This window comes from Podarcis cretensis, assembly GCF_951804945.1.
Source record: "Podarcis cretensis genome assembly, chromosome: 11".
NCBI classification, from domain to species: domain Eukaryota; kingdom Metazoa; phylum Chordata; class Lepidosauria; order Squamata; family Lacertidae; genus Podarcis; species Podarcis cretensis.
In genome coordinates this window covers 58360945-58387336 of record NC_137180.1, presented here as the reverse complement: position 1 = coordinate 58387336, position 26392 = coordinate 58360945, and the positions used below count along the sequence as shown (strand labels likewise).

The window sequence follows — 26392 nt, the reverse complement described above, 5'->3', positions numbered from 1 at the left end:
CCATCTCGTCCTCTGTTGTCCCCTTCTCCTTGTGCCCTCCATCTTTCCCAACATCAGAGTCTTTTCCAGGGAGTCTTCTCTTCTCATGAGGTGGCCAAAGTCTTGGAGCCTCAGCTTCAGGATCTGTCCTTCCAGTGAGCACTCAGGGCTGATTTCCTTCAGAATGGAGAGGTTTGATCTTCTTGCAGTCCATGGGACTCTCAAGAGTCTCCTCCAGCACCATAATTCAAAAGCATCAATTCTTTGGCAATCAGCCTTCTTTGTGGTCCAGCTCTCACTTCCATACATCACTACTGGGGAAACCATAGCTTTAATTATACGGACCTTTGTTGGCAAGGTGATGTCTCTGCTTTTTAAGATGCTGTCTAGGTTTTTCATTGCTTTTCTCACAAGAAGCGGCATTTTTTAATTTTGTGGTAGTGTGGCCACACTTGGAGGACTTGTGTACAGTTCTGGTCACCTCGCCTGAAAAGGGATATTGAAGAGCTTTGAAAGGTTCAGTAAAAGGACAAGCAAAGTGATCAAGGGGGTGGAGCCACTTCCTTGTGAGGGAAGGTTTCAACTGAACATGGGGCAAAATGGCTGCCTTAAGAATCCTAATTTGGTTGACGCGCTGCAGGTTTCTCACTCTTTCAGTAGGACATGGGAACTGGTGTGTGTTCACCAAAGACCTGTTGTTGTTGTTGTTGTTGTTGTTGTTGTTGTTGTTGTTGTTATGTTGTTTGTTGTCTAAAGGTCTCCTAGTGATTTATGGCACCATGTCTAAAACATAAATGTAAATACATAACACCATCAAAACAGAACAAACAAACCATCTCCCCTTGAAGTTTTGTGGAGGGAGATGAAGGAAGTGCATTAGGTGGCATCTAGAGGCAGTCCAAAGTGAAAGAGAGGAAGGGTGGGGTTTATGGGTGAAGCAGGAGACCGTCAAATGACGGAAGATGGAGGAGCTTGGAGAACATGGGCAGGTGCACATAGGAGCATGAGAGCAAATAATTTATGGGGCAAAAGGCCACAGAGGGATTTGAAGGAAAGGACAAAGAGCTTGGCCTGAACCAAGAAGCAGACAGGAAGCTGTAACAGAGAGGGATGTTGCATTATCAGAGTGACAAGAGAGGTGAATCATTTTGGGAACACAGTACAGTGGTGCCTCGCAAGACGAAATTAATCCGTTCCGTGAGGCTCTTCGTATAGCGGTTTTTTCGTCTTGCGAAGCAAGCCCATTGACATCTTAGCGGATTAGCGCTATTAGCGGTTTAGCGGCTTTTAGCGGATCAGCTGATAAGCGGCTTAGGGCTTAGGAAAAGGAGGGGAGGGGAAAAACCCCGCAGTAACTCGCAAGACATTTTCGTCTTGCGAAGCAAGCCCATAGAGAAATTCATTTTGCGAAGCGCCTCCAAAACGGAAAACCCTTTCGTTTAGCGGGTTTTCCGCCTTGCGAGGCGTTCGTCTTGCGGGGCACCACTGTACTGAATAGACTTGAGGGAAGCAAGTTGAGAAGTGGAAGACCAGAAAGGAGGGGATTGCAAAAAAATAAGGGAATGATGGTCAGAGTCAAACCAAATACAGTGGTACCTCGGGTTAAGAACTTAATTCGTTCCGGAGGTGCGTTCTTAACCTGAAACTGTTTTTAACCCAAAGCACCACTTTAGCTATTGAGGCCTCCTGCTGCCGCCGCGCTGCCAAAGCACAATTTCTGTTCTCATCCTGAAGCAAAGTGCTTAACCCGAGGTACTATTTCTGGGTTAGCGGAGTCTTTAACCTGAAGCGTCTGTAACCTGAAGCGTTTGTAACCTGAGGTACCACTGTATTGAAGTCACATATATATATCACATATAATCACACACACACACACAGAGAGAGAGAGAGAGAGAGAGAGAGAGAGAGAGAGTCTGATCAACATCCTACTGATGTCACAAAGCTGGTGTGGGTTTTAGTGCATTTTTTTCAGGTCGTACCCTATAGCAGTTCATCAGTTGGTGAATTACCATATTGCCCCAAATATAAGCCACACCCGCAAATAAGCTGTGCCTTTAAAATTCGGGGAGGGGAGAGAAAGAAAAGACAATACCCAAATATAAGCTACTCCCTTAAAATTTCGCACTCACACCCGCAAATGTAGAAGAAAATCCTACGGGTACCATTCCCCTGCGCTCCCGGGCTACTTCCTGGGGGGGGGGGGAGCCATTCCGCTTTGCCGGCAGCCTTCTCCCCTTCCCCCTTCTTTCTGGCATCTTGGGGGAGGCCATGAATATAAGCCGCACTTTAACTTTTCACTTTTGGAATTCAGCGGGGGGGGGGGCGGGGGGAGTGCAGCTATTATTCAGGCCCATATGGTAAGTTTCTCTTTTTGGACTTTCCCTCGATAGTCGTCCACCAACCTTTCCTGTGCAGATTTCAAGCCGAACAATAAACGTTGCTGGATATTTTCCCAAACAGGAGTTAGTTTTATTTATTTTGGGGTTGGGCTGGGGGGGGGCTGAGAAGTCAGGCCACAAACGACTTAGATGTAATAGATGTTCCTAAATCCAAAACCCTCAGCATTATTACCTTAACCACATATCCTAACGGAAGCATAAAAAATGTGTAAATCACCCGAGTCGATAGGCTCTGTAATCCAACAGCTTCTAGGGGCCTTTAAAATTTCCCCTCTGTACACACACATGCACAAACAGTTGATTCAAACCATTGATTGACCTTCCTGCCAGTTATAGGTATCTCTCTGTGCAGTCACCAAATTCACAGATGGGGGAGAACCACACCTGTCCTACTTGACGCAGTCAGAGTGACGCCCCCTGCTTAGTGTATGCATGCTTTTTTGGAGGGGGGGTGTCTCAGACACCAGTTGATCACAGAATTTTAGAGCTGGAGGTCATTTAGTGCAGCCCCACTTCCCAGTGTAGGATCTACAACGAATAATGCAGTTACAGAACCATCCCTGATGGATAGCTGACTGTCTCACCTCTGCTTAAACATGTCCAGCAGTTGAGATCCCATAATTCCTTCAAGACAAGAGTAGATACAAAAATTGACTGAATATGCTGAATTAGATAGTCTATCTGAAAAAAATAAACCGAGAATTGAATTTGTATGAAAATGGGAGGCCTTCAGCACATATCTTAAACTAAATTATACCATGTTAAAATCTGTAGCAGCTTTTGAGTGAACCCAGCAGTTTTTATTAATTGCTTATATCAACATTTCTAAATTATGAAAATATTAACATTAAAAATAGTATTTTGATATGGCAGCAAATTTATGTAAAAAGAATTAAGGAATAAATGGGAAATAAAAGATGAAATTGTAATCACAAATTAAAGATGAAATTGTAATCACAAATTTTTGTCATATTTTTTATCTAAATAACAGATTGTGTAGATTTCATTTTCTTTCCTTTTCCCTCCCCTTTTAAGTTGTACCCCCGTTTCAGTATTGTTCCCCTTTTTTGTAAGTAAGCATGGAAAGAGAGAGAGAGAGAGAGAGAGACCATCTCTGGACCACTGCAAAGCAGCTCTTCCCATTAGGAAGTTTTTTCCCCAGGCACCAGGTGCTGGGCTCAGCTGGCAGGCTTCCCCTAAGATAGCCCCTTTATAGCTGCTGGATTCTGGCAGGAGCTATGGACCAGAACACCCTTCCCAAACCTGCTGCCCTCCAGATTGTGTCTCTGACTTTCCCATCAGACCCAGCCAGCCCATGGTCTAGTCTCTCCCCCATATGGTATGCATGGGGGCAGGGACTTTTTTCAGGGTGCTTCCAAACAGGTAGTTTGATTGTGAAACCAGACAACCTCATGCATGCACTTTTCTTTATTTTTTAGCAGCCTCCACATGCTGTTGACATCAGAATGACAGTCTGTATTTCCCTCCCACCCCCAGGTACCGAATTTTTCGCTCCATAAGGTGCACCAGACCATAAGGCGCACCTAGTTTTGGGAGGAGGAAAGCTAGAAAAAAAATATTCTGAATCCCAGAAGCCAGAACAGCAAGAGGGATCTCACTTCTGGGATAGTCTATGGCTGTTCTGGCTTCTGGGATGGCCGCACCAAGCCTCTTCAGGACAGCGGGATGAAGGCTCCCCCTGCCCCTTCGGGGCTGCACGTGGCTAAGGCAGAAAGCCAGTAGAGGTGCTTCGTTGAAGGGGTGCTGCACAGTTCTCCCTCTCTGCGCAGCACCCCTTCAGCCAAGCAGGAGGAGGAACAGAAGGGGCTCCGTTCCTCCTCCCGCTTCGCAGAAGGGGCGCGGGGCTGTGCGGCTCTCCCTCTCCGCACAGCGCCATTCGCTCCATAAGACGCACTCACATTTCCCCTTACTTTTTAGGAGGAAAAAAGTGCGTCTTATGGAGCGGGAAAAAAACGGTAACCTGAATTCACCCTTTCTGTTGCCCACAACCCATTTGCAACCCACAGCTGCCAAGCAGAGCCTCCTCTGGTTTCCAGCTGGCCTTTCTCCAACTGACAATTTGGACTTTTGACGCTCTCTCTTGGGGTTCTCTCACCCAGCCGGGCTCTCCCTCTCTGCAGGCAAAGACGGGCATGCGCATTCTACGGTATGTTGCGGGCAGCAGTTTTCACTTGCGATCTCCGCTTTCCAGAGTGTCTGTTCTCTGGGCAGAAAACTACTACCACTGCACTTTACATGCCATGTCTGTCTTCGCCCTGAGTTCACTTGTTCAGAACTTGTCGACAGCCTGCCTTTTGGCCCGGATATTACTTTCAGTTAACTTGGCCACCTCTTGCACAAGGTTTCACTGCAACGGGGGTGGGCTGCAGTCAGTCTTCAAAGGCCTACGTTCTTTTTCTTTCTTTCCTTTTTGCCAGACCCCCTGTGGTCCATCAATGTGTTTTAAATTTGCAATAAAAAGAGTGCACATTCAGGGTCTCTGAACAGGTATGGAATAGCTAGTCTTTATGATGTGAGCCTGAGCTTTTTGCCCTACTTTTATTTATTTTTCTATTTTCTTGCAATTATAGCCCACCTTACTTCCATCAAGGAAGCAGACACGTGCTCCCCATATAAGCACTGACCAGACCCGGACCTGCTTAGCGTCAGCAAAGTGTTGGGCTGATGTTCCTCTTATCATTTCATGATCTTAGAATCATAGAGTTGGAAGAGACCACAAGGGCCATCGAGTCCAACCCCCTGCCAAGCAGGAAACACCATCAGAGCACTCCTGACATATGGTTGTCAAGCCTCTGCTTAAAGACCTCCAAAGAAGGAGACTCCACCACACTCCTTGGCAGCAAATTCCACTGTCGAACAGCTCTTACTGTCAGGAAGTTCTTCCTAATGTTTAGGTGGAATCTTCTTTCTTGTAGTTTGGAACCATTGCTCCGTGTCCGCTTCTCTGGAGCAGCAGAAAACAACCTTTCTCCCTCCTCTATGTGACATCCTTTTATATATTTGAACATGGCTATCATATCACCCCTTAACCTCCTCTTCTCCAGGCTAAACATGCCCAGCTCCCTTAGCCGTTCCTCATAAGGCATCGTTTCCAGGCCTTTGACCATTTTGGTTGCCCTCCTCTGGACACGTTCCAGTTTGTCAGTGTCCTTCTTGAACTGTGGTGCCCAGAACTGGACACAGTACTCCAGGTGAGGTCTGACCAGAGCAGAATACAGTGGCACTATTACTTCCCTTGATCTAGATGCTATACTCCTATTGATGCAGCCCAGAATTGCATTGGCTTTTTTAGCTGCCGCATCACACTGTTGGCTCATCTTGCAAGAGTCCACCTCAGTAGAGAATCACAATTGGTTCAATTGGACGCCTGCATTACAGTTATTGACAAGTTCTTGAGTATCTTTTGGGTTTTTTGTGGAAAACAGCCATAGAAAACTGTTTGCCAGTCTGGCCCAATATAGTCTACTCTTATTGCTAGTAGATTTCCAGACTGTTTCCCATCAATAGCTATTAGGTGGAAATGTCCAGGATTGAACCTGCAACCTTCTGCACCCAAAGCACTGAGTCACGAACCCTTTAACTTCAGGCTAACCTCTAGTGGCTAGGGAGAATGTTAAGTGCCCAGAGAAAAGGAGATACGCTGCCAAAATAAGAAGACCATACATTAAATAGGGACATCCTAAGGCAAAATGGGACATACTCAGAGAATTGTGAAAGTTTTGATGATCTCCTTCTACCTGTCCAGAATAGAAGGTGTCCTTTCATACTGCATCACGGTGTGGTACGCTGGTTTGACATCAACTGATAGGACGTACCTATGGAGGGTGGTGAATATTGCACAAGATATTATGGGCTGTCCTGTGAATCCGCTGGATGAAATAGTGGAAGAACGTTGCCTCAGGAGAGTGAGGAAAATTCTCAGGGATTATTCGCACCCTGGCCGGCACTTTCTTGATCTCCTGCCCTCGGGCAGAAGATATAGAAGCATGATTAGTTGTACCAACAGGGTAAAGAACAGCTTCTATCCGTGGGCTGTTAGGCTGCTGAATGAAAAGATGACAACAGGGCAACTGACTTTCGGGTTTGGTGGGTGTGGGTCAGTAAACAAGGGGAATTAAGACTAAGAGAGATGAGTGGTGGTGCTCGTGTAATCTCACTGTATACAAGTTGTACAAGTGACAATAAAATATTTCAATTTCGATTCATACCCTCCAACAATTCTCCCATGAAAATAGGGACATCCAGTGCTCTTTTTCTAGAAAAAGAGGTGCCTGAACTCACCATGAACACCTCCCTCATTCCTTTTCCATACCCTCCAACATTTCTCTGACGAAAATAGGGACATCCTAAGGCAAAATGGGACATTCCAGGATCAAATCAGATGGCTTCTGTAAATCTGGGACTGTCCATGGAAAATTGCAGCACTTGGAGGGTCTGGCATGACAATTTAGAAATTATTCTAATCTAAATAGAAATACAATACATCTTGCCATGGGGAGGGGGGACAAGATCCGTGTGCCTGCTCAGTCTGCTATCCAGGTGCTGCCCAGTCTTGATGGGCATCTTAAAGGCTTCTCCAGCTCTCCCTTCAGATTGCTGTTTTATCTTTGAACCAAACTTGGACTCTTCCAAGAGAGGACCATCCTCTGTAAAATAGGACACATGGTATCCCTCAACGCCCCCGGGATGGCATGCTCATGTTTGCAAAGCTTTGTTTCTTTATTTCCATCTATTTAGTGCTTTTATAAGTTCTTAAACGTGCCGCCATCTGGACCGAGCATTCGAGAAGGCGTGGGTTTGCATTTCCAAACAGGGCTGTGGTAAATTAGAAACAAGAGTGAACTCTCAAGATGCAAAACCAGTGGTCCTGTGGAGAACTAATGTCGAGCCGAAGGGTGGGCAATACGTTCTTTTGAAGTCATCTGTCAGATTGGTAACGGCTCCCCAGGAGAACGCTGTTCCTCAATGATTTGTGTGACCTTGCGAGGTCCAGCTAGGTGGCAACCAAGCGTGCACGCACGCCCACGAGCATCTTTGGAGGAAACCGAATAAAAATATTGAAAGTATTGACTCCCCCTGAAGGGAGTAGGCAGCACTTTGGTCTTTGACCTTTGAAGCAGCCTAAGGTAGTCAATAAAATCCGGCTGTTAGATGCTTGGGCCTGCCACCGATTTTGAGCTGGGAGTAGTTTAACCTTGAACCAAGAGCCAAGTAACCACGGCAACAGGAAGTAGGCCCCTACATCCAAGGAGAAGGGATCCATAAATCACGGGGTCCCTAATGCAAACACTGTGTGCAGGTAGAGATTTTGAGAGGATAAGTGGTTTGTGAGGGATTACCTTTGAAAAATGGATGACTGCCTCTTGATAGGGTGAAGCACAGTTTCACAGAGACGTAGGTTAGGGGCGGGGGGAACTGGGGGTTGGGTTGGGTTTTGTTTTTTTTTTAGCAATGGAGGTCAAGAGGTTACAGCTGCTAGTTTTCATAGAGCTTTTTATACAGGATCTTCAGCTTAATTATCAACAGATGTTAAATCCAGGAGGTGGTTAGTATTGTATTCTAAATATACAAGCTCTCTCTCTCTCTCTCTCTCTCTCTCTCTCACACACACACACACACACACACACACACACACTAAAATTGTTTCCATCTTCGAAATATTGGCATGACTGCTAATTTGCTGCACATTTCTACTGTGTCTGACACCATCTCATGTGGTTTGTGCATTCTGCTTTGTTATCTGAAATATGTGCAGGGGAGCTGCTTTCACAGTGCAAAACCATGCTCCACCTTGTTAGAATCTGTACATTTGCAATAAGGAAATCCCAGGTTTTCCTTCCAACACGGGTAGTGGTGTGGGATATTAGGGATGGATTAATCTGTCAATTTTGGTTTATCTCAGTTTCGCGCATATCTGCAGCAATATGCAAAACAAACAAAAAACTCCTTTTTTAGAATTCCTCATGAAAACCCATCATGGTTTGAGTAGGAATTCCCCCCTCATAAATGTATTTTTGTACACAGCTTCAGCTGATCTACATGTTTTTGCAACCCATTTCGCCTAGTACAATGCATTTTTGTATGTAACTTTTGCTAATGCAATACATTTTTGTGCACAATGCTTGGGTGGAAAACCTTGCCGTAAAATTCAGAGAAGTGTGAATCTTGAAGGAAGGCTATGCTTCAGTTTGTGTTTTGGTTCAGGAAGTGTGAATTAGGTAGCTTCTTACTAAATGCAAAAAAACCCACAACAATCCACCCTTCAAATCTCTTCTTCTAGTGGTAATAATAAAAAAGCTTTTCATATTCAGGATCCACATTGGACTCCAACCATCAACATGGAACCTGCTTTTGAATTCTTAAAGCTTTCGCCCTTCATCATTCTACTTTTCATTGCCCCAAGTCCAGGGATGTGAAAGTTTCAGAGTGTTGTAGTTCAATCAAGGTGTGTGTCAGTGAAGGCTCCGTTCAAATCCCTGTTCAGCCACAAAGTACACTGGGTGACTCTGGGCCAATCATATTCTCTCAATATGCCTTGTTTCGCAGGATTGTCCTAAGGATAGAATAGGGCAATCTCAAGGTGAGATACATATAAGATAGCTGATGAAGATTTGAGTGTGTTGTACTCAACAAATCCATCACCTGCATGGCCCTGATGTAGTAAGAAAGCATGCATTGGGCTAGCAAAGTCTGGAGGGTTGTGCTGTAGGGTAACTGGTTGGACCATAATGATATTCCTGTCCGTTCTCGTCCTTGTGATCGTGTGGTAGATACCAGCATGTACAGATGCACATGTTGAAACAACCCTAAATAGCGACGTGATTATCATCTTTCCTCATATTGTTTTAAAAATAGACTTGCAAGGCAATAATGTGTTGGCCAGGAATCAATGTTTATGTTATGTCCTAAAGCAAAATGACTGAAACCCAATAATAATAATAATAATAATAAATCATAACCCTCAAAACTGTATTATTAGAAGCACATTTACAAGCAGAGAATACTGGGGTGCAAGATTTCCTGCGAAACACAGCGGGGCATTTATTGTATATTTCTGATAAGACCAAGGTTGTATTTTTCTTCTTCTCCTGCATAATAATTGATTAGTGTTGCTTATGTTTTTGCTCTCCAGGAATTGCCGGTTCACATCTAAAAGCAGACCAGACTTCGCTTCATAATAAAAATGAGGGTTCTGCTTCTTCTGTGATGACCCGTCGAAAACCAGCATCTCTTGATAGTGTTGTGATATCCTCAACCCCAGTATTATCTCTTTTACCGTCGTCAACGGCAGCCACCTCAGAAGCAGGTAATTATGTTCAAATGAGCTCAGGTGTTTCATTTATTCCTGTTTTATTACATTTATAGCATTTGTAAACATCTGGAGGACTCCATGTCGACAAGATGCAAACAGGACATGACTCTCTCTCCCCAATTGGGATTCCCAGAAAGTTGCCTTCAGAGGCACACTGGAATTAGAGCACAGCCGTCACGACTAGTTGTATTCATAATAATAATAATAATAATAATAATAATAATAATAATAATAACAATAATAATAATTTATACTCTGCCCATCTGGCTGGGTTTCCCCAGCCACTCTGGGCAGCTTCCAACAGAATATCAAAATACAATAGTCTATTAAAGATTAAAAGCTTCCCTAAACAGGGCTGCCTTCAGATGTCTTCTAAAAGTCTGGTAGTTGTTGTTCTCTTTGACATCTGGTGGGAGGGCATTCCACAAGGCAGGGGCCACTACCGAGAAGGCCCTCTGCCTGCTTCCCTGTAACTTGGCTTCTCGCAGTGAGGGAACCACCATAAGGCCCTCGGAGCTGGACCTCAGTGTCCGGGCTGAACGATGGGAGTGGAGACGATTCTTCAGGTATACAGGACCGAGGCAGTTTAGGGCTTTAAAGGTCAGCACCAACACTTTGAATTGTGCTCGGAAACGTACTAGGAGCCAATGTAGATCTTTCAAGACCAGTGTTATGTGGTCTCGGCCGCCGCTCCCAGTCACCAGTCCAGCTGCCGCATTCTGAATTAATTGTAGTTTCCGGGTCACCTTCAAAGGTGGCTCCACGTAGAGCGCATTGCAGCAGTCCAAGCAGGAGATAACCAGAGCATACACCACTCTGGCAAGACAGTCTGTGGGCAGATAGGGTCTCAGCTTGCATACCAGATGGAGCTGGTAAACAGCTGCCCCAAAAACAGTACTTCTATCTTGTCAGGATTCAACCAACGGCTTCAAGTTACAAGAAAGGAGATTCTGACTCAACATCAGGAATTACTTTCTGACAGTACGAGCTGTTCGACAATGGAACAAACTCCCTCTGGAGGTTGTGGGCTCTCCTTGCTTGGAGGTTTTTAAGCAGAGGTTGGGTGGCCATCTGTCATGGATGCTATAGCTGAGATTCTTGCATTGCAAGGGGTTGTACTAGATGGTCCTGAGAGTCCGTTCCAACTCTTGTGATTCTGCTCCCAGGTATGTGTGTATAGAATTGCAGTCTGGAGAGCTAATACATGGCCAGTGAATCTTCCACAGATCCAAGAAGCGGAAAGCTTGCTCAAAAGTTTCATTCAGATTCAGATAATGGGTGCACTTTGCAGTGTAGCTGGCGTCCAAGTAGACGGTTGGTCGGTCTGTCTGTCACCCAGATGTTGATCCTTCATTGAAAACTGTAGCTGCGTTAATGAGATAGGAGATGGTGTTGAGGATATCCTGTAACTGATTGAGAATGCTTTGGGAGGAAATAAAAATACACTTGTGATTCAAACCAAATGGATGGCTTGAGGCCACCTATTGAACAGAGAGTCTTCTTCTGCAACCTTTCATGCAGGCGCATTTCACACACACGCACCACACACACACACACACACACACATTGCTGCAGTGCATCAGACAAAGATTCACGCATCTGCACAACCACTTCAGGACTTGCACAGCTCTGCTGAACCTGTACCTTCCAATAGCACACGTTACCTTGTCCTTAGGAAAAGGGAGATTGTGTTTCATTAAACGACAAAGTACAGTGGTACCTCGGGTTACATATGCTTCAGGTTACATATGCTTCAGGTTACATATGCTTCAGGTTACACACTCCACTAAGCCAGAAATAGTGCTTCAGGCTAACAACTTTGCTTCAGGATAAGAACAGAAATTGGGCTCTGGCAGCACAGCGGCAGCAGGAGGCCCCCATTAGCTAAAGTGGTGCTTCAGGTTAAGAACACTTTCAGGTTAAGAACGGACCTCTGGAACGAATTAAGTACTTAACCCGAGGTACCACTGTATGCATTATTGACAGTGCTTTTTTTCTTTTAAAAAATGCTTAGGGGTACTCTCATTTTGACTCAAGAAAATCACCATTTTATAGTTCAAAGTGGGAAAAATAAACACAGTAAATGGACAAAAGTACAAAGATTCACAAAATGTTTAGGGGTACGCTTACCCCTGTGTCTGTCAGGAGCTCAGCCTACACTTGAGTAGGACCCTGGTAGAGACACATGCCCAACTGGCATGTTCTCTCCCTCCTGGTCAATCGTTCGTGAGCTTCATAAGCTTTCTTCTGCCCAAACATCACAGCGACCGATGCCAGCAGACATCAGCACACTTAGGGATCTGCAGAGTTTGCGCAACTTGCGTAACAGACCTCAGCAACTCAGCATTTTGGCTAATCTACTTTATTTACATATAAACAGACATGGAGCACTGCAGCATGGCTCCCTCTCTCTCTAGCATCAGACAGTAAAGAGAAAAGAACAAAAGACAATAGTCCCACTTCACAGAACACAGTAACACAAACATCCTGTCTCCGTCACTTCCCACTCTGTGGAGTCAAAACATACACCGTCATGTGAAAGACAACAATCCCATGACTGCAATCATGGAGCATGAATTCTAACAGTGCCCCCCCCCCCGAAAGAAGGACTGAATTATTGTCATTATCATTTTATTATTTTATTTTGTTTGTTTGTTTGTATGTATGCCCTTCATCTATAGATCTAAGGGCAGTTCACAACATTAAAATAAAATATAAAAACACAAAATATGTGATAAAAACAAGAACAAACAACACAAAGCAACAAAGCTCTCTTCCTCCCGACTCCCACAAATACATTTAAGAGGGGTATAAGATGTCAAAGGCCTGGCTGAATAGGAACATTTTTGCCTGGTGCCTAAAGGTATATAGTGAACGCACCAGGTGAGAACATTCCACAGATGGGGAGCCACCACAGAGAAGACCCCGTTCTTGTGTAGCCACCCTCTGGACCTCACATGGAGGAGGCACATAGAGAAGGCCCCAGATGATGAATGCAGAGTCTAGGTTGGTTTATATGGGGAGAAGTGGTCCTTGAGGTATTGCAATCCTGACCCATTCAAGGCTTTATAGGTCAAAACCAGCACTTTGATTTGGGCATGGAAACTAACTGGTAGCCAGCGCAGTTGGACCAGGATCATTGTAATATGCTCAAAACATCTTGCCTAGGTGAGCAACTTGGCCCAGTGCCAGATTTACGTATAAGCTAAACAAGCTATAGCTTAGGGCCCCACTCTCTTGGGGGCCCCAAAAAAAATTAAAGGGAAAAAACTGGATGTACATTTCCAAAATAAAAGATAAAAAAGCAAATAAAATAAAACCTACATACAGTTAGAGCTTAATAATTATTTCACTGTTAATATACTTCTTCTTAATTGTAAGGTAAAGGTAAAGGTACCCCTGCCCGTACGGGCCAGTCTTGCCAGACTCTGGGGTTGTGCGCCCATCTCACTTAAGAGGCCAGGGGCCAGCGCTGTCCGGAGACACTTCCGGGTCACGTGGCCAGCGTGACATCGCTGCTCTGGCGAGCCAGAGCCGCACACGGAAACGCCGTTTACCTTCCCGCTGGTAAGCGGTCCCTATTTATCTACTTGCACCCGGAGGTGCTTTCGAACTGCTAGGTTGGCAGGCGCTGGGACCGAGCAGCGGGAGCGCACCCCGCCGCAGGGATTCGAACCGCCGACCTTTCGATCGGCAAGTCCTAGGCGCTGAGGCTTTAACCCACAGCGCCACCTGCGTCCCCTTCTTAATTGTATTTCACCATTAATATACTTCTTGTTAATTGTATTTCAGTTCAACAATTATTCTGATAAAATACATTTTTTGTCATGTTCAAATGGCTTTAGATACCTATTAGGTCCATAAATTACCATATAGCATATATTCAACACAAAAAAACAGCAGCAATTTGTTGTTGACAAAGGACAGCTGGACATATAAAGGGCCCTATGACCTTCAGTAGCTTAGGGACTCATCAAGCCTAAATCCAGCCATGAACTGGCCGCTGAATTCTTCACCAGCTGAAGTATCCAAACCATCCTCAGCAGCATCCCTGCTTATAACGCATTGTTTAATCTAACCTGGAGGTTACCAGAGCATAGACAACAGTAGTTAGGCTGTCCCTATCCAAATAGGGGCATAGCTGGGCCACCAGACTAAGCCACCAGAGCATCAAGTGACAGCAAAGGAAAAGAAACTTCTATGCAATAGCTTAATTCAGGGAATGATGTGATGTCTAATTTGGCCCCACCTCTTCGGGTAAATTAAGAATGAATGGTGATAAGGTAAAGGAATGGAGATGGAATAGCTTCTTGAATGTAAGAACCTAAGATGCCCTGAGAATGAATCTTTGAATGTTTATTTGATTTAGAATATAGGTGTGTAGATATGAAAACCAGTCTTTGAAAGACTAAACGCCCACGTTCTTATATATTTATATGAGAGCAAATGTCTGGTTGTTTTTCCTTTAGGATTTGCTCCTGCTTCTTGTATTGTGACAAGATGTTGGGCTTGTTTGCACAAGGCCTTTGCCGAGGCCAAATAACATGGTAGCACATTATCCAATTATGTTTTAAAAAACTCAATACAACAGTGTTGGGGTTGCTTGTTGTTGTTTTAAAATGAAACCTTCCAAATGACAGAAGTGTGGGGGTGTGTTTATATTTCTTCCACTACATACGGTAGTTCATAGTTTTCTATTGTGAAGACTCCAACAGCAGCTGTATTTTTAACACGGTCAGCATGGTTGCAACCCATTAATATAATAGTCCTTCTGGAAATGAGCCTTCATAGAAAATCTGTCTGCCTTCTGAAGACTTCCAGGAGTGCTTGAATAGTAAAATGTAACTGGAGGTTGTGGGAACTTCTAAACTGAAGTTAATTTAGAGCAGCGGTTCTCAACCTGTGGGTCCCCAGATGTTGTTGGACTACAACTCCCATTATCCCTGAGCTCTGGCCTTGCTAGCTAGGGATGATGGGAGTTGTAGTCCAACGACATCTGGGGACCAACAGGTTGAAAACGGCTGATTTAGAGGGAATCTAATATAGAGAGAATTGTTTTTCACAGAATCAGAGAACTGTAGAGTCGGAAGGGACCCTAAAGTTAATCTAGTCCAGGGTTTCCCAAACTTGGGTCTCCAGCTACTTTTGGACTACAATTTCCATCATCCCTGACCACTGCTCCTGCTAGCTAGGGATGATGGGAGTTGTAGTCCAAGTTTTGGAAACTCCAATCTAGTCCAATACCCTGCAATGTGTGAATCACAGCTAAAGAATCTATGGCCATCTAACCACTGTTTAAAAACCTCCAGCACCTTATGAGGTACAGTGGTGCCTCGCAAGACGAAATTAATCCGTTCCGTGAGGCTCTTCGTATAGCGGTTTTTTCGTCTTGCGAAGCAAGCCCATTGACAGTTTAGCGGATTAGCGCTATTAGCGGTTTAGCGGCTTTTAGCGATCAGCTGTTAAGCGGCTTATCAGCAGATCAGCTGATAAGCGGCTTAGCGGCTTAGGAAAAGGGGGGGAAAGGGAAAAAAACCCGCAGGAACTCACAAGACATTTTCGTCTTGTGAAGCAAGCCCATAGGGAAATTCGTTTTGCGAAGCGCCTCCAAAACGGAAAACCCTTTCGTCTAGCAGGTTTTCCATCTTGCGAGGCGTTCGTCTTGCGGGGCACCACTGTAGTGTGTTCCACTGTTAAACAGCTCTTGCCATCAGAAAGTTCTTCCTAATATTTACGTGAAATCTTCCTTTCCTGTAATTTGAATCCATTGATTGAAGTTCTACCCTGCCCCCCCCCCAGAACTGAGCAGTACTATTACAGTTGAGATATACTGAACTTGTCATTGGATGTTAGTATTAGATATGCTAAGGTCTTCAGCCCTTGTGCTCACAGGCAGAGAGCACTGAATCTGGGCCACATACAATAAATGTTATCTATCTATCTATATCTATCTATCTATCTATCTATCTATCTATCTATCTATCATCTATCTATCTATCTATCTATCTATCATCTATCTATCTCCAGAGGGTGGAAAGAAGGGAAACTGCAAAATTGCAACTACAGTGGATACTCGGGTTGCGAATGTGATCCATGCAGGAGGCACATTTGCAAAACGCAGCAGCGCATCTGCGCATGCGCGGTTGTGATTCGGCACTTCTGCACATGCGCAAAGCGCGATTTAGCACTTCTGTGCATGCACGACTGCCGAAACCCGAAAGTAACCCATTCCGGTACTTCTGGGTTTTGGCGCATCCGTAACCCAAAAAACCCACAACCTGAAGCATCTGTAACTAGTCATAGGTATGACTATTTTGAAAACTTTTTTTCTTCCAAGAAGGGAAGGAAGCAAGAAGCCATTAGTGCCGCAACAATTCATACCTTGAAAGAACATTGGGCCCAATGATACATTAGGAAATGAAAACTGTGTTTCCTTGCTGGAATGTTACTAATTTTAATTCATTAATTCAGGCAGTTTACTAAGGTAATATTAATGGCAAGCTTACAGGCACATTATATAAATTGCTGTTCTTCCGTGACAGTCTTTATCATAAATAATTCTGAAATATTTTCTGTTATTCTGTTCTGTATGCGGCTTCCCATCTTCGGGCCATTTTTCATAATCTGCAGCCCCGGCGAATCTTTACACCAGCCGACATTAATCATGCCGCAACCCTTATTTTGCACAAACCCCACGCAGCAATTCCGATTGATTCCAATCTTAATCACCATCGTTTTCTCTCCCCTGCAGCCAGCTCGCCGCTCAAGAAACGGTTCAAGCGCTGTGAGATCGAAGCGATCCAATGTGAGGTGCGCAAGATGTGCAACTACAACAAGATCCTCTCCACCAAGAAGAACCTGGATCACGTCAACAAAATCCTGAAAGCCAAGCGGCTGCAGAGACAATCAAAGACGGGCAACAACTTTGTCAAGAAGAGGCGAGGGCGGCCACGCAAGCAGCCCCTCTCCTTCGACGAAGACTTCAGAGACCAAATGCCAGTTTTGGAGAAATGCGTCGACCTGCCTTGCAAACGAGGCCAGAGGTTCGCGCTGAACCCTTTGATACTGGAACAAACAGCCAACAGCCATGATACCATCGCAGCCACCATTGAGGCTGTAATACATATGGCCCGGGAGACGTCTCAGCCGCCCCCTCCGCCGCCGCCTCCTCCTTCCCGGACGCCAAAAGTTGGGAAAAGGAAAAGCAAAGCGCAGCAGCACGCAGAGGCAGAGGACGAAGTGAAGGTGAAAAGGCACCGGAAAACGAGGGGGTGTGAAAGTGAAGCCCTCCCCTAGTAATGGACGTGGCCAATCAAAAGACAGTGCTGGGTGGTTTAGCGCCCTGGGACCAAAGGACCAGGGTGCTGAGATGGACAGGTCTGTTTGGCATCTTATGCAGCATCAAACTTGCTCTGTATTTCAGTAGCGCAGCAGCCGTTAAAAAAAAATCAGATAGGAATGACCAATAATAATAATAATAATATAATTACAATAATGACAAAACTTTGGCATTAGCCCTTAGGTTCATAGTGGGGGATGGGGTGCTGGGGGAGATGTTCAAACCTAGCGAGTCCACCGTTTTTTGCAGAGTTTCTGTTAACAAAAACCAGCTTCGTTCTTGTGTCTTGGAAGGGAAAGAGGGAAGCATCCCGCTTAAAATCACATGGCGGGACTGGCAATATCCCTGCTGCTAGTAAGCTCTTAGTAGGAGCTGCTGTCCCCTTTTTGCAGATGCATCGCAGGGAGAAATTCACCACCACCAGCAGCAGCAGCCGCCTTTGCAGTCACTGCTGCTGCGCGAAGGGGCGTGGGGGGATTGCATCCATCAGATTTCTTCATGCCACCTTTTAAGGCACAGGGGCATCAAGGAACAAAGCTGGCAGCCCTCTGAGTGGAAATTACTTTCACTTTTCAACACAAAAAAGTGTAAATTCCTCAACTGTGCGCTTGGTTTTAAACTGCTTTGAAAGTATTTGTATTTTGTTTTATAGAGGTTTTGGGGTGTGGTTTTCTTCCTTTCTTTCTGGAAACTCTTGCCAGGCTCCAGGCAACTGAATCGCTAACTCTTAAATCTTATCGTTTCCCTTCTCCCTCCCCGCACAAAATAATCTGCAAGTGGCAAGTAATGTAGGCGAGAGAAGTGGAGCCCCTACCCTGCGGAACAAGATGAATCTCCAGTCACCATCCAAAATTGTAACCGAATAGCGGAGCGCATCTCATAAAGGGGAGGAAAAAAGCCAATTTGTCACTAACATGGTCTTTGCACTTGACCTCTATGGTGGTTTTCACTGGTGATGGAAGCGAGGGGACACCAATAAGCTACTTTAGTTTGACAGTAAAGCAAGGCTTGAGATACGTTAGCAAAGAACAGAAGGAATGAAGGGGCAATGTTACTCTAAAGAGGCAAGGGCTCTAAGATGGATACGAGCCTGTGAAAAATTTGCTGCCCAAGGGGAACTTGGAGCAAACTTTTTTGCAAGATCTCATCAGAGCAGTGTAGCATGATGCCTTGACTTGTTTTTTCCATAATGAAAACAACAAAAGTCATTTTTAAAATAATAATAATTCACATAGAATGAAGCCAGAGAAAGAAATATGTCACTAAAATTAAAATAATAAAAAGGAATAAGTGTTCTTATCTAAAATTATAATAATCTTATTGTTCAAAGGGTGTCACCACTGCTGTTGAGTTAATGCCACTTTGAACACTTCCCTCAACCCCTGTTGTGGTTGCCTTAATAAACTGAAAAGTATTTTTTTTTTCCTTTTGTACATAATGTAATTATAAAAAGAAAAAAGAAAGGAGGAAAATCAGTTTGCATGGACACAAACTGTGTGTGACAAATTGTCTCTTTAAATCGTCAGTTTCATTTGTCCGGTTAAAATTCAAAGTGTAATTTTATCCACTTTTTAAGCTTAGATATACATATCTATATCTCAAGCAAGTTTCCATACCAAATCAAGTAACTCTTATTTGTTATTTTTTTGCTTTAAGCAAAGCTGTTCAGACTAAACACAAATGTTGAAAATGCTATTTCATTGCAGTAATAGTACTTTCTTTTTAAAAGATAAAAAACAAACAAAAGCTGTTGAAATATTTAAAACCAGTACCTGACAAATTCCTTTCCTCTCCTCCATTACTTTCTCGTGTGGTAGACAGACCTTAGTCGAGGTGCAACTTCTGCTCTCAAAAGGTCATACTGGAGAAACATGGAGAATTTGATTCAGTGATACCCAAGCCAATTTTTGAGTCTGGTAACTGATATCTAGGAGAGAAAATTATAATCAGCAGAACACTTACATTAAAAATGAACAAAATCCTTACCCCTTTCCCCCGGCCCTAAAACCTATTTGAATCTTTCCCATGACTTATTTGCAAATTGCCATCAAGACAGCTTCCCATGAAGCCCTCCATTGGGTTCATCCGCCTCTACAAAATCTGGGTCACCCCTTAACTGTGAAAAAATGTACACATGTACATGTGATGGAGCCTGCCACAAACATCGAAAAGAATGAGGCGCTTCACCTGCATGGGACCCTCCTCTGTGCTCATTTTGAATAGTATTGGGGTACCAGAAACATACAGGATTAAGCCATTGAGCAACACGCTACACATATTCAATAAGAATGATTGTGGGGTGTTCAGGAGTCAGGCCCGCCAGGTTGCACCAATAGGCTTCCTCCCATTTGTAAGATCCTTTTCAAACTTAACATTTTCAAGTATCAAAGCCACCTTAGAAGGGTCTGTTCCCATGTTGCTCCAGTAATTTACGGCTGTTTCTCATCCCGCCACTTCCGATCTGGCCTTGTACCCATCTGCTTCTAGCTGTCCACACTCATTGTCTTTAACGTTAAATAAGTTGGAGTTCTTGTTATTAAATATACCAAGAAAGAAGCACGCCAAGAACTCTGGCCAATATAACTTTCAATAGTGGGATTGGTCCCTACTCACAAATCAATAGTCAATTGTAACAAAAACTACCGTATTTTTTGCTCTATAAGACTCACCTTTTCCCTCCTAAAAAGTGAGGGGAAATGTGTGTGCATCTTATGGAGTGAATGCAGGCTGCGCAGCTATCCCAGAAGCCAGAACAGCAAGAGGGATTGCTGCTTTCACTGCGCACCGATCCCTCTTGCTGTTCTGACTTCTGAGATTCAGAATTTTTTTCTTCTTGTTTTCCTCCTCCAAAATCTAGGTGCGTCTTGTGGTCTGGTGCGTCTTATAGAGCGAAAAATACGGTAACCCATTCAAAAGTATGTATTCTGACAAGGATTACAAACTCAAATAGAGATTGCAAACTCAAACAGAGATTACAAACTCAAGCTCAAAAGGATATGTATAACACAATAATTCGCTACAGTATTAGAGATAAGAGTTTATGGGTAGAGTTAAGTTCATGTTAGTCCATAGTCAGATTTGACGTGAAGATCTTAGTTTCAATCTTTGTTTGTAATCCTTGTCAGAAGACATACTTTTGAATGGATTTGTTTATGTTACAATTGACTATTGATTTGTGAGTAGGGACCACTCCCACTATTGAAACTTATACTGGCCAGAATTCTTGGTGCACACTCATTGTCATGGCAGCTTCTCCGCCATTTGGACTGGCTTGACCATCCCTTCCCCACCCAGTTGCCATTCTGCCATGATGTATAAAACTCTTAGGCAAAGACCGTGCAAGAATGCCTGGGTGATGGTGGGCATTTCATAGAATCATAGAATCATAGAGTTGGAAGAGACCACAAGGGCCATCGAGTCCAACCCCCTGCCAAGCAGGAAACACCATCAGAGCACTCCTGACATATGGTTGTCAAGCCTCTGCTTAAAGACCTCCAAAGAAGGAGACTCCACCACACTCCTTGGCAGCAAATTCCACTGTCGAACAGCTCTTACTGTCAGGAAGTTCTTCCTAATGTTTAGGCGGAATATTTTTACTTGTAGTTTGGATCCATTGCTTCTCGGGAGCAGCAGAAAACAACCTTTCTCCCTCCTCTATGACATCCTTTTATATATTTGGACATGGCTATCATATCACCCCTTAACCTCCTCTTCTCCAGGTTAAACATGCCCAGCTCCCTTAGCATCGTTTCCAGGCCTTTGACCATTTTGGTTGCCCTCCTCTGGACACTTTCCAGTTTGTCAGTGTCCTTCTTGAACTGTGGTGCCCAGAACTGGACACAGTACTCCAGGTGAGGTCTGACCAGAGCAGAATACAGTGGCACTATTACTTCCCTTGATCTAGATGCTATACTCCTATCGATGCAGCCCAGAATTGCATTGGCTTTTTTAGCTGCCGCGTCACACTGTTGGCTCATGTCAAGTTTGTGGTCAACCAAGACTCCTAGATCCTTTTCACATGTACTGCTCTCAAGCCAGGTGTCATCCATCTTGTATTTGTGCACCTCATTCTTTTTGCCCAAGTGCAATACTTTACATTTTGCCAAATCCCACAGGTAGTTTCTTTCTTCCTTTCCTTCCTTCCTCACAGAAAATAGTGCTTTGCCAATTGCAATTCCCGACACTGCCATGCACCCCGAAGCAAGTGTGTGCTTTGTGTAATGTGAGAACAGGGAGACAAGGGCGAATCTGGTTCTCCAAATGTGGAGAAAGCATCCTTTCATGTCCAGATCTTGGCAGACAGTTATGGCGCCCCTCACTCCATTCATGTGTGTCTTGTTTTACGGCAAGCCCACACAAGTTCTGACTCACCAATCCGAATGCGGCCCAACAGCCATGTACTTACCACACAGCGCTGAAGAAAGCAGCAGCAGTTGCTTTATCAGGCTCTTGCCAGACAGGCCACCATGGTGTTGTTGTTTAGTCGTTTAGTCGTGTCTGACTCTTCGTGACCCCATGGACCAGAGCACGCCAGGCACTCCTGTCTTCCACTGCCTCCCGCAGTTTGGTCAAACTCATGCTGGTAGCTTCAAGAACACCATCCAACCTTCTCATCCTCTGTCGTCCCCTTCTCTTTGTGCCCTCCATCTTTCCCAACATCAGGGTCTTTCCCAGGGAGTCTTCTCTTTTCATGAGGTGGCCAAAGTATTTGAGCCTCAGCTTCAAGATCTGTCCTTCCAGTGAGCACTCAGGGCTGATTTCCTTCAGAATGGATAGATTTGATCTTCTTGCAGTCCATGGGAATCTCAAGAGTCTCCTCCAGCACCATAATTCAAAAGCATCAATTCTTCGGTGATCAGCCTTCTTTATTGTCCATGGCCACCATGGTAGCAATGGCCAAAAGCTACGGTTTGACTTGCTGGGTCACAAATTGTGCATAACTGTCACCAGCCCGTCAAACCCCCTTCGAGTTTGATCAGGAATATACTGTAGGAAGCCACTTCTTAACAAGTCAGACTGCTGGTCCATCTAACTCAGCACTGTTTCTGCTGACCAGCAAAGGCTCTCCTAGATTTCAGGCAGAGAATCTCTCCCCATTCTACCTGGCGATGCCTTCTGCATGCAGAGCAGATGCCCTGGCACAGAGCTTTGAGCCTTCCCTTTCGATACACACATGTTACAAGGCATTAACCCTAATATTGGAGGGGAGACACCTGAGCTATTTACTAGTGAGGAGCACTTGAGATGTTGTGTATCTGCTAACCACCACATATCCTTTCAGGCCAAATCAGTCCCTGCATTGCTTTTCTAGCTGAGGTACCCTTGAGACACACACACACACACACACATGCAAACATATGCCTGTGAGTAGGCGTCATGACAACGTCGTCACATGTTTTGGGTGAATTTGGTATAGGTCTGCAATAAAAATGCTATGATAACTTCATAGATCAATTTTGATAACCAGTACATGTGCAGATAGAAAACTACAGAAATGGGGACACACGACCAGCCACTGTTTCATGCCAGGTGTACAGAGGGCGAGAGGCACGTCTTTGCCCTTGCAAAATATTTGATGCCCTCCTGTAACTGTGCCCCACTCTTTGACTAGGAAGGTTATCTACGTTGAACCAAGTACTACAGGTGTTCTCCATCCCAGCAGTGCTAAAGCAGGCATATAGGCACACAGGACCACTAATGGTGCAATCCTGTATGTGTCTGTTGAGAAGTCACATTGAGTTGAGTGGAACTTGCTTTCAGGAAACTTTGTCTAGGATTGCAGCCTCAAGCTGCATTTCTGGGCATCCTTGCTGGGACTAAACCCTGTTGAACCCAATGGGACTCGTTCTCAATTGAACATGTGTAGAATTGGACTACAAATGTCTGTCCATCATAGGACCAAGTCTCATTGGCAAACCATCTTTATATTGCATTTCAAGCTAGTGCCAGCATTTAACAACTGGGCTGCAAAACCCTCCCCATTTATGTTCCTCCTCTCTCGCCTCCCCACCCCCATTTAAATGTTCTGAAAACAAAAGATTTACCGTTTCCCATGCAATGAATGAGCCACACTGAAGCCATAGACTTTTAGCCGGTATCCCAAACTTTCACAGAAGCCTGCATGGGATAGCTCTTGAGGGTATTGCTTTCCCGCGAGAATTTGCAAAAAGAAACACAAAAATGAAGTGAGGAGATGCTGAGGCCCACATAATCTAGCTTGACAAATATCTAGCACACACAACCCAACCCTGTTCCCTCTAGATGCCATTAGAAACTGCTGTAATCTTCGGGGCTCAAAGGCGTCATTCATACCAGAGCAAGCTGATGCTGTTAGATGGCCACACAGATTAGTGTTTTGCGTGCCAGGTAGCCTGTCCATACAATTAAAAAGCCACTGACAGAAATAGTAATATAAAGGAATGTACTACATGTAGGTCGCCCAGGATTTGATTTTTAGGGCTCAAGGCTGCACAACCCTACACAATCTTTGAACAATGTGCTTTTTTTATATAAAAACAAAAATTCACCCCATCCCTTCCATTTCCTTAGTTGAGGAGATGTTTTAAATTCCCAAAACACATCTGTCAGACCCAAGTGTTGCTGTTTTTTCCAAATGTGATGGGGGACAAGAGGCAGGTCTCTGTTCTTGATACAGCTCTGCGTCTAAACGCACATGCCAACCAGTTCAGTAGAGCACAGATAAGCATTGGGAATATGCACCAGGAGGTGCACATGGAAATCTCCATGTGTGTGCAGATCCCACTCACGGGATCAGGGCCATGGTGTTCCTTCAGTGCATCAGGGCAACCAATTCTGTACTGCAGTTTCAAAGACCTCACTTAAGATCTATTTGAAGGGAAAGTTTGCCCATAGAAATCGATCTCAGCAAAAAAGGTGGTTGGGTAGACATATTGAAATATTGCAACGCTGGAGTTTCACTGTCAATAATGTGACGGCAGATGAAAAGTATAATCTTGCTTTAGGAACAGTATGGTTCATTGATGATGCTTCTGTCTTGGTCCATGAGGAATATCATGATAAAAGATGCACCACAATCTGTTCCCCACCCGCCCTAATTCCCTCCCCCCTCAAATGAGTTTGGGGGGAAGTTAGAATCTCATGTATTTTTTATACAGGTCTGCATTCTGGTAAGCACATGCTTTCTTTTCAGTTTTCCAGTGGGAATGCCCTCCAGAGTGAGGTCTGTTTCGGACATGTAGATTGAGTGATATTTTCAACTGAGACAAATCCCATCCCTAAAAAAGCGAGGTGCCGCCATTACTGAGTTACACCTCGATCCTGTATATAAGTATCTGCTGGTATTTGGTTAGCCAGGATCCTGGACTCTGTGGGCCTTTGGTCTGATCCAGCAGGGCTCCAATGAAATCCTTAATATTAAGACAACATCATCGTTATTTGAAAATTTGTTGCCTCTGTTGGCTTTTCTCCATTCAAGCAGTTTTAGCTTTTAAGGCATCAAGTCTTTAGGACTGGGTTGTTAATCCAACAAGCACATTTCAGCAATGATATCTACAGAAGATCTCTTCATAAGAAGCCTGCCTACATAGTAATAAAACAAGAAATCATTTAGAAGCTTGTTTTCCTCTTTCAAATGGATGGGGGAGATTGAAGGAAAGGAGAGGTAATGCCAGTTTTGTCAATGGGGAGGGAGTTGTGAACAGTACAAGCCCACATCGTACGGTTTGTTTATTTTTTTTAAATGCTGTTTCTTAAATAGTAATACTAAATGCACACAAAGTGTTAAATATGTATATACTGTATTTCAAAATTAAAAAACAAAATCCTACAAAAACAAATGGGGCACAAGATTGTTCTATAAGTCGTGCTGGCTACTTTTTAGTTTATACTCATAAGTGGTTTTTAAAAGCCTTTTTTAACGTGTAATTTGCATGTTCTACTTTGATTGTATGTAAACATATTTTAGAGCAAAAAAAATGTATTTGTATTTTATTGAATATAGAGGCAAGACAAAAAAAAACTTGTACATTTGTTTGAAATGTTCTTTTTGTAACGGTTTTTATTCATGAAGCATTTTTGTACATTAAAAAAAAATGGATACAGACTTGCTGTTATTTGAGGGTTAGGTACATCTGGCATGCTAAATTGTCATGCTCTTTCATGATTTTAGATGTTGGTTTTTAAACATTTTTTTCTAAAAGGACGCTCCAGTCTTTTCGCTACCAGATCAGGTTAGCACAGTATAGAGCACTTAACTATTAAAAAAAAAAAAAAATACCAGAAAAAGGGGGGAAAGTTAATCCTATTCATATGTTATTCATTGTGTGAAATTAAAGGAATTCAAATCAGTCTACCATGAGTTGTGAATTCTTTTGTCTTATTTTCCATCTGGTTCCCATCACAGGGGAGTTTAATAGCTCTGAGGATACAAATGGAGGCACTCACCAGCCCTCTTTTGTGGTCATGGATAAATCTGGGTTTCAGGGTTTTTTTCCTTAAAAAAAAAAGTTAGAGAGAGAGAGAGAGAGAGAGAGAGAGAGTGTAGTGTAGGCCTCTTTCTCTAAGAGCAGTGGCAAATCTTGAGTCTGGGAAAGTGGTAAATCATTATTCTGAAGGAATGCAAGTACCCTTGTTCCCATTGCTGAGTCCTGCACTTCCCAACTCAGTTCACACATGCATGTTCATTCATTCTTTGATTACTGCAAGTAGCAAGTAAAGGATGCAGGTGGCGCTGTGGTCTAAACTACTGAGCCTCTTGGGCTTGCTGATCAGAAGGTTGGCGGTTCGAATCCCTGCGATGGGGTGAGCTCCCGTTGCTCTGTCCCAGCTCCTGCCAACCTAGCAGTTCGAAAGCACGCCAGTTCAAGTAGATAAATAGGTACCACTCCGGTGGGAAGGTAAATGGCATTTCCATGCGCTCTGGTTTCCGTCACGGTGTCCCGTTGCGCCAGAAGTGGTTTAGTCCTGCTGGCCACATGACCCGGAAAGCTGTCTGTGGACAAACTCTGGCTTCCTCAGCCTGAAAGTGAGATGAGTGCTGCAACCCCATAGTCTCCTTTGACTGGACTTAACCGTTCAGGGGTCCTTTACCTTTACCTTTTATGCAAGTAGCAACTGATGAGCTGCCTCCATCCTCAGAGGTCAAAGATTCCCACCATTCCAATTCAGCAGCAGAATTCAGGCTGCACCAAACTTGTTTTGCTTGCGCACAGCTTGCGCAGAGGTTAGACTGTGCTCGGTGTAGTGGTTCAGAGCAGTGGACTTGTAATCTGGTGAACCGTGTTCACGTCCCCACTCCTCCACATGCAGCTGCTGGGTAACCTTGGGCTAGTCACACTTCTCTGAAGTCTCTCAGCCCCACTC

The 26392-nt window shown here is 44.2% G+C and overlaps 1 protein-coding gene across 3 annotated transcripts in view; it reads left to right on the top strand.

The window, feature by feature from the left end:
* SETBP1 (SET binding protein 1) overlaps positions 1–25382 on the top strand; it is a 277042-nt gene extending 251660 nt beyond the window's left edge. For 2 of the 3 annotated variants that reach the window (XM_079994676.1, XM_079994677.1), the window contains 2 exons: positions 9532–9705; positions 16463–25382. In XM_079994676.1, the coding sequence (XP_079850802.1) occupies positions 9532–9705; positions 16463–17007 (719 nt within the window). In that variant the 3' untranslated portion in view covers positions 17008–25382. The remainder of the gene's footprint in view (positions 1–9531; positions 9706–16462) is intronic. The other variant, XR_013843348.1, reaches the window with a different exon arrangement.
* The last annotated feature ends 1010 nt before the right edge of the window (positions 25383–26392 follow it).